The sequence below is a fragment of the Pagrus major genome, chromosome 20 (assembly GCF_040436345.1).
Source record: "Pagrus major chromosome 20, Pma_NU_1.0".
In the NCBI taxonomy this organism is placed as follows: domain Eukaryota; kingdom Metazoa; phylum Chordata; class Actinopteri; order Spariformes; family Sparidae; genus Pagrus; species Pagrus major.
The window spans coordinates 6406271-6415252 of NC_133234.1; the positions used below are offsets into that span (position 1 = coordinate 6406271).

Sequence of the window (8982 nt, forward strand, 5' to 3'; positions counted from 1 at the left end):
ACTGTACAGCAGTCATCATTCAGCAGTGTGTGCCCCTTCTAAAGCTGGTATAGTTGTTAGTGAAAGCCTTTGTTTGGAGCATCCAGTGTGTCCCAGAGGTGACATAATATGTTTGGCAGCTCTGAGTGACTCTGCACACACAGAGTGATAAACAAATCAGTTGTGCAGAAAACCAAGCAGGCTAATGAGTTGTTCAGAAAGTTTTCCTAGTCAGAAATGCTGCGTTTGTGTTCACAGGCCCCCTGGGAAGTGGAGGATAAGAAGCCCCCACCTGAATGGCCGATGGAGGGTAATGTGGAGTTCCACGACTACAGCGTTCGCTACAGAGAGGGACTGGACCTCGTCCTAAAAAGACTCACACTTAATGTCAAAGGAGGAGAGAAGGTAGCGAGTGTGTGATGAAGCGATCAATAAACAATATTGGGTCAATAGGATGGCTTCATTAATCACAGCTGTGTGTGTGTTTCTGTACAGATTGGTATCGTGGGTCGTACAGGAGCTGGCAAGTCCTCCATGACGCTCTGTCTCTTCAGACTGCTGGAAGCTGCAGCAGGAGAGATCACCGTCGATGAAGTGAAGATAGCTGAGATAGGCCTGCATGACCTGAGGTCCAAACTCACCATCATTCCACAGGTACTCAAACATTCATACACATTCCACAAAAGACAAGTGATGATGAAAAATGATCTGGTTTGAAAAATGTTTTATTTTAAAGCCCAGTCTTATAACACAAATACTTGAGCAAATTTTGAGAGACAATCTTGGTGCCTTTACGACTTCTCAAACTCTTGTCTCAGTGAGCCTGCTTGGAGGATAATGTATAATTTGAAGATTATTATCAGCAACTTTCCATATTCCATATCTGACATGCAGTGCTGTTTATCCATCCAAATTGTTTTGGTGTGAGTTGATGAGATGAAGATGTTGGTAAGATAAACCACAGACCTTGCTGTGTAGGAACTATAGGTAAGATGGAAAATACGTAGTTTTGGAATCTGGGATGAACTGTCCCTTTAAGTACCCCAAATATAGTCTGCCTTCAAAACAATAGTTTGATGTTTTGGGAAAATCGTCGTCTCTATCGTGCCAAGAGTCAGATTAGATGATTGATACCACTCTGATGTCTTAAATATTGAGCTATAGCTACGGCAAGTTTCCTTTTTGCACAAAGACTGGAAACAGAGAGCTAGCCTGGTGCTCTCCAAAGGTGAAGACATCCACCTACCAGCAGCTCCAAAGTTCACAAATTAGCATCCTCAGCTCATTAATTTAATCTGTACAAAAACCAAAATGTCATAAAACAGCATTTTTTACTTGCTTGGCCAGTAAACAGTTCCAGCACATAACTCTCAGTGAAATCGCAAATTGTTCTAGCTTGCTAGGTTTAGAGGTGCAGGTCAGTGAATTATTTCAAGATAATGACTTACTGGATGTAGCTTCATATTAAGTGTACAGATATGAGAAGCTTAAATCTCTCATCTACCACCTTTTAAAAATAAGAGTCAAATAACAAAAACAGCTTTAGTTTTACTGAAACTACTACCAAGCCACTAAAATACCAAAGATGAAGAATTGCTCTTGTCGGAGTTGTGTCTGGGTCGAGGTTATATTCAAAGTCTTCTCTCTGCCACAGGAGCCTGTGCTTTTCTCAGGCACACTGAGGATGAACCTGGACCCCTTTGAGAAGTACAGTGATGACGAGGTGTGGAAAGCTCTGGAACATTCTCACCTTCAGAAGTTTGTCAGCAACCAGCCGGCAAAACTGGAGCTGGAGTGTTCAGAGGGAGGAGAGAACCTCAGGTAGGCTCAGAAGAGAAGAAATGCAGCAAACCAGTGATTGGACAAATATTTGTTGTCAGCAGATAAGCTAAAGGTTCTCTGCAGCGCTGTGTTTCGTGTGATTCATGTATTGTTGTATGTACAGTGTGGGCCAGAGGCAGCTGGTGTGTTTGGCTCGAGCTCTCCTGAGGAAGACCAGGATCCTCATCTTGGATGAAGCGACAGCTGCTATCGACTTGGAGACGGATGATCTCATCCAGTCCACTATTCGGACTCAATTTGAGGACTGCACCGTCTTTACTATTGCTCACAGACTCAACACAATCATGGACTACACAAGGTTCAGTATATTTACTGTATATGAACACTTTTAACGTTTAAATTGCTGGTATATATATCGTCTTGTAAAGGAAGCACAGGCACTTATTTCATCATCAACAAAACTCAGCTAGAAGAAGTACACAAAGAACAGTGATAATAATAAACTTTCAGACCTTCTCTGTGATGTCCAAAAGCATTCTGGTATATGGAGGACTTCACAAACTGAGGTAGAAGAAGAAATGCAGTATGGCTCCACCACGGAATGACGTATTAATAAGTCGTCACTAAATACTGAATCCTAGGAATGTAAGGAACATCACATACTGATGTTATAAATGAAATAAAAATAGAGATGATTGTTAATCCAATTTATCATCATCATTTATTATATTTGTATTTTTCTTTCTTTCAACTCCCCAAACTGTATGTAGGTCAGTACTAAATCACTATCACAGTACTCCTTTCAAAAGGTGTCCTGTGGAGCAAACAAAGTTTACATTCCGCGTTTCTCACTTACCAAAACTTATTAGGCCCTATTTAAATGATATATTGCACATGATCTATAGTGAAAGGTGCTAGTGCATTTAGGGCGTGTCCAGTTACCTTCTGCTTGTTAAAAACAGCAGATAATCTGGGCGCAAAGTAAGGCACACCGCAAAAATGAGTTGTTCCTGCCGTTTCACTATCCTCTGTCTGATCAACAACTGTTTGACTTCATATGAGAAAATACACTGATATTTAATTGAAGAGGAGGAGGAGTGATGTGTGGATCTCAGTGTATGGATCAGGTGGGAAGGGTCATAGAAATGATCATTTTCAACAATAGCAGGGGGAATGAGAGGTAAAATATTAATGACATTACCTGCAGTGATCCTCCAGCAGCTGCAATGATAAGTGTATCTCAACTTGGGCATTTCCATTCAAGGAACAGCAGATAAACATTATTTAAAACTCCTGACTCGCCAACAGGATTACGTGCTGGAATTGTTTCTTGCTTGGGAGCAAAGACTTCCTGGTGTCTTGTTGTCATTATAAGGTTGTCAAGCAATCAGCAGCAAATCCAGGAAGTCACTTGCTTGGCCAGTAAATAGTTCCAGCACATAACTCTCAGTGAAATCGAGTGAAAAATCTTCTAGCTTGCTGGTTAGTGAATTATTTTAACTCTTTATGCTAAGCTAAGCTAATGGCTTACTGGATGTAGTAAATATATTCAACAGGAAATAAATAAAATCTACGATAAAGAAAATGAGAAAAAAAAATTAGATTTAGCAAACAAAAATAGTAGGAAACTGGTACTAAGCCTATGGAGCTTCTGTCATAGAAACTACGTAAAAACAACAAACTGAGGTCTATTTACATAATTAGACATACAAGAAATAATAAAATGTGTCTCACGACTGAATGCAAACAAAATGCCTTTTTCTGATGGTTTCATTGGTGAATGGTATGAAGCCTTCAAGCCAGCCAGAGAAAGACAAACACAGGACAGTATTAGGAGAACACTGCATTTAGTTGATCATGTAATTAAGGAAAATACTAGCGCAACACTAATCAGCTTAGACGCAGACAAAGCCTTTGATTCGGTTGGCTGGCGTTATCTCTATCAAGTACTCGAGCAATTTGGCTTTGATAAGAGATCAGTACAATGCATTAGATCAATATACGTATATCCTACAGGTAGTAGAAGAATTAATGAGCAACTGTGCCAATCCATCAATTTAGAGAGAGGGTGTTGCCAAGTTTGTCCACTTAGCCCTGCCCTTTCTGCATTCTTCATAGAACCTTTAGCTCTGGTGATAAGGGAAGATCCAGAGATTAATGGGATTTAATTAGGAGATACTGAATATAAGATAAGTTTATTTGCGGATGATATTTTGCTGAATGAGTGATCCGGAGAGAAGTGTATCCAAATTGATGTCCCTTCTGAAATTGTTTGGTACTTACTCAGGATACAAATTAAATACACATACATTTCAAATAAAACTTTAAAACTGTGACTCTTACATGCAGAAACTAAACCAATGCACCATGGTAGCCCTTAGGGTATGGTTCAAGACCTGCAAAAGGTTTCACCTTGAGAAACATGCAAGAATAGTGAAATGGCTGTCATACCCAGGGCTCTAGAGTGCGACCTAATAGGTCGCACATGCGACCTAATTTCAAAATGTGCGAGTTAATTTTCAAACAGGTCGCACCGGTGCGACTTGGAGATGACCCCCCTTTCACTACCCTCCTCAGCCGTGACCGTGCGGACGTGTGGTTGATAATAAATATAATATATACCGTATTTGCACCAGCCAAAAATGCATAATAAAGAACGAAAAAAAAACATGTATAGGCTAAGTCGCACTGGAGTATAAGTCGCATCAAATTTTTTGGGGAAATTTATTTGATAATATCCAACACCAAGGATAGACATTTCGGGCTCTATTTTCATGACCATCAGCGCACTGTTGGGGGCTTTAAACAACGTACATTTCTGCCGGGAAAAACGAACGATGCGCTTCCACAGAATAGTAATAACAGCATGCGCATGTCACGAAAGGCAATTTAAAATAAAAATAGAATAGAGAACAACAGGCTGAATAAGTGTAGCCTGCGTTATATGACGCATAAACAACGAACTGAGAACGTGCCTGGTCGGCTATGTTAACGTAACATATTACGGTAGAGTCATTCGACTAAATATAGCATATATAACATGCTACAACCAAACAATCAGTGTCACTCATAATCACTAAAGCCAACGAAATCTTCTTCCTTGGTGTCACTTCTGAACAACTCCGCCAACTCCAAAGGTAGACAATGCGCCGATTCCTCTTCTACCGGTAAGTCAGTCAATCAGTCCAAAGTGATGACTGATTTAAAACTTGTGATTTGTCTTGTGGATTATCTTACAATTGTTTCGTTTACTTTGTAATTTCAGCGCATTTTCAACACGTTTTTGTTCATGACTTTTGCCTCAAATAGAAAGAAATATTTTTTTTTTGTCCCGAAGCTGAACCCTTAATTCGGGCAACTACCGGGTATCTGCGTATGGTGTGTAAAGACGAAATTCCCTTGCGTGTGTTTTCGCATGATGTTTTAACAATGCAAAGCCATACTTTAATAAAATAACATAAATAAATAAAACTACGTTGTAGAATGTAGACCTATTTCAATAGTATTGCTGGACAAGTTTTTTTTGCGAGGAAGTAGCCTATTAATCGGCAGGGTTTCCGCTACATGTAATTGATCGTGGCGCACCGCCACGGCAAAATAAAAGCCGCCACACCTTCAGAATGATGATTTTTTTTTTTTTTTTAATGTTAAAACAGTGTAAAGCAGGTTTTCCACTAGAGGTTGCACAGACTAGTCCCCTGCTCCACAATGACGTTTTGAGCTTGACGTCGACTAGTCGCTGATCATGTAACAGTAGGCTACAAGAGCAGCGGCTTGAAACAACAGCTGAGTGCGCTGAATGAAAAAAATACGAGCGCAGTCAAGCTGGATAGAACGAGCGCGTACCAGACAGGAAGTCGGGCACAGAAAAGGCGAGAGAATCCGGTCAATTTTCAAAATAAAATAAATGATGATTAAGTTTGCTTGTCCGTCTATAAGTATTTGTCAGTTGCGTCTGCACACAAGACACATCCATAGGCTACATACAGCGCTAGAGACAGACCTGTGTTTGGAAAACCGAGCAGATACAGACGGGTTGATGTTTGACCGGCGCGGAGAGAGAGAGCAGGAGAAACTGCCGCTTCCGCGGGCAGTGTGTCCGGGCTGCCGGCAATTAAAAAAAACAAAAAAAAAACTCCGCTCATATCGACAGCTTTACGTCGCGCACAACAACAACAGCAGCAACCAACCAGGAAAAACTAAAACTGTGAGTGAAACTGTGACTGAGCAGGACTGTGATGGTGACGAGGCCTGTGTGTCGTTTTCCTCCCTAATTGTTTAATGAACAGTAGCTACAGTATTTTCTTTTGCACCTGTAGGCTAGCCTATATGTTACAAAAAACAAACTGATTTACAGCTTGTTGTTTATAAAGCTGCTGTACTGTGGACTCATTTCTGTGCATGAGCTGTCAGTCAGTGAAACAGATTGTTGCAGAGCATTTCCCTCCTCCTGGGATTTTAGTTATGATGGGAAAAATATGAATGATGTCATCAGCGACTAGTCGACGATCCGGTCGCGCGCACCCCTCCCCCCGCCGTCGATCAGCCCACCCTCGCCGCCACTCTTTAAAAAAATCCTGGCGGAAACACTGTAATCGCCTGTCCCAAATACCCTGGATTCAAATACACGCCTAGTTTTGTGAATGAGATAAATAATAGCCCGAGCTATGGAGATTAACTTCATAGCCTGGGATATTATTTGATATTTTACGGTAATTACGGTTTTACGGTTATTTTTCTTTATAAGAAGACCTTTTGTCTACTGCTCATGCAGTAATCAGCTGTTCATGTTTAATCAGTTGTGATTAAAACATTTTACAAATGTCAAGCTTGGGTCATTGTCAATCCTTACGTCATATCAAGGCAAAACTATGGTATAGAAATAAAAACTATCACCGGCATGATACGTTTTATTAATGTCACACAACAAAGAAAAATAAGGTGTGCTACCTAATTTATTTTTGTGCTACCAAATGAAAAGCTAGGTAGCACCAGTGCTACCTGGGAAAAAGTTAGTCTAGAGCCCTGGTCATACCAATTCAGATTTTTAATTTTTAACCGTCTGGTCCAGATATGTGATTTAGACTGTGGGTGCACAGTATGGTAAATCAGTGGCAGACCACTTTCATATACTTTGGGGATGCTGTCTAATCAAACCATTTTGGCAAGAGATTGCTAAAGAAATAAATAACATTTTTGGAATAGAAGTTGATTGCTCTTTTGTCTCGTTATACCTGGGCAAATTCTCTTCTCTCGTGCACAATTTTTTTTTAATAAAATCTGTTTCAAAATGAGGAAATGCTGCAAATGATCCAATGTTAGGTTGTTGAACAGATTCTTCCCATGTTTTATTATCTCTGCACACTGCATGAAAATAAAATCAATCAATAAAAAAAATCACAATTTTGCAACCCTTGTGGCTCTTTCCAGTCCTGTCATATCTAAATGAAGTTATGACAAATATTTTTGTGACCAACTCCTACAATATTTCTGAATGTTAAAAGCCATCACTTTAACAGGAATGTTATTCCACGTAGACCTCCAACTAATGATTATTTTCACTATTGTTTAATCACTTAGTTTATAAAGTGTCAAAATATTCTGAAAATTGCTGAGCAGATTATCCCAGCAGGTCCATTTCCCTAAACTTACATCTACAAATTGCTTCTTTTGACCAACAACAGTCTTGTATAGATATGTATAGTATAACTTGTATAAATGTGCATTCCATGTTTTCTTTTATCTTAAAATGTCAGAATAAAGATCCCAACTTTTTTACTTTGTAAACCTTGTAAAACCTGCTTTGGCAATACTGTACTTACAGGTAATTATATTCATGTCGATGATGCAAACTGAATTTGATGATATGCCACACTGTTAGAAGATGGTGTCACTTGCCTTTAAATGTATTGAGCCTTGAGCCCTTTTAGCATTGTTATGAAGATGATTCAGGCTTTGTGAATTAATCATTCTTTTCTCTCTCTTCTTGCAGAGTGCTGGTGTTGGACAAGGGACAGATAGCAGAGTTTGATACTCCTACAAACCTTATATCACAGAGAGGAATCTTCTACAACATGGCTAAGGATGCAGGACTGATACAGTAGAACCACCTTTTTTGTCCCAATGTTACAAACCAGGGTCGAGGACAGCTCAGCTTAGTTCAGTGCGACTCTGAACATCAGAGCTGGCAGTGGAACTGAAGAGTACCTTTATGTCAGGGCACTTACTGCTGTTTTTCAATTTAGCCTGAGCTCCTTTGCAGACTTGGATAAATTAGCAGTTGCAAACAGTTTGTTTGAACCCACATCAGGACATTTACATTCTCTTTTGTGATTGTCTTAAGTTTCTTGCACTGACTATAATTTCCTGTGTGGGAAACTCGCTTTGGCATCTAAATAGGAAAATAACAAGCCATATGTGCAAGTACTAGTTGGTCCAATTCTGTACTTTAGTGCCTTCTGCCAGTGGGACGAAAAAAAGCCAGTGAATGTATCGTTTTTTAAATCAGCTGTCTACTGCACAACAATCAACAACAGAGGAAGGAAGGAAAGAAGAAAGGAAGGAAGGGAGGGAGGCAGAGAGAGAGAGAGAGAAAGAAAGAAAGAAAGAAAGAAAGAAAGAAAGAAAGAAAGAAAGAAAGAAAGAAAGAAAGGAAAGAAAGATTTTTATTTTATTTTTTCTACCAAGACAAATACTGTGCCACTGTACTTTCCTCATAAGAAAAAACCTACACTTTTGTGATACACCCACTTATTTTTGTACTGTACCATTATTTAAGTTACTTTTTAAAGAATTGTTTCATCTAGGGAAGTTTGCTCAGTTTAATATGTGATTCTTTTGTGAACCAAATCTATAAAAAAAACTTGAATTCTGTACCACCAAAATATGAAATATGAAAATGCCTTTATTAAAAAAAAAGGAAGAACAATGTTTGTGTCCTGTCTTGAAATTACTGTAGGCATTGTATACAGCTTAACACAAATCCTGTTTGACAAACTACGGATTTGAACTTTGAAAGACACAAGCATTTATGCTGCCTCCGTGCAGAGTCGGCAGAATGTGAAAATCCACAAAACCGACACCGGATCACTCAAGACAGACACAAGACAGTTAACCCCTCTGCTTGCCTTGCAGTTACACCATTTGAATACCCCAAATCTGTTTCTTTTTGTTACATATTTGAAGTGGTTTGTTAACTCCAGAAGTGTAACTAGATATAAA

The 8982-nt window shown here is 39.4% G+C and overlaps 1 protein-coding gene across 2 annotated transcripts in view; it reads left to right on the plus strand.

Annotated features, from left to right (window-relative positions):
• The window catches only part of abcc3 (ATP-binding cassette, sub-family C (CFTR/MRP), member 3), a 68506-nt gene extending 59817 nt beyond the window's left edge, over nucleotides 1-8689 (plus strand). For both annotated transcript variants that reach the window (XM_073489075.1, XM_073489076.1), the window contains 5 exons: nucleotides 238-384; nucleotides 475-633; nucleotides 1634-1800; nucleotides 1925-2119; nucleotides 7754-8689. In XM_073489075.1, the coding sequence (XP_073345176.1) occupies nucleotides 238-384; nucleotides 475-633; nucleotides 1634-1800; nucleotides 1925-2119; nucleotides 7754-7865 (780 nt within the window). In that variant the 3' untranslated portion in view covers nucleotides 7866-8689. The remainder of the gene's footprint in view (nucleotides 1-237; nucleotides 385-474; nucleotides 634-1633; nucleotides 1801-1924; nucleotides 2120-7753) is intronic.
• The last annotated feature ends 293 nt before the right edge of the window (nucleotides 8690-8982 follow it).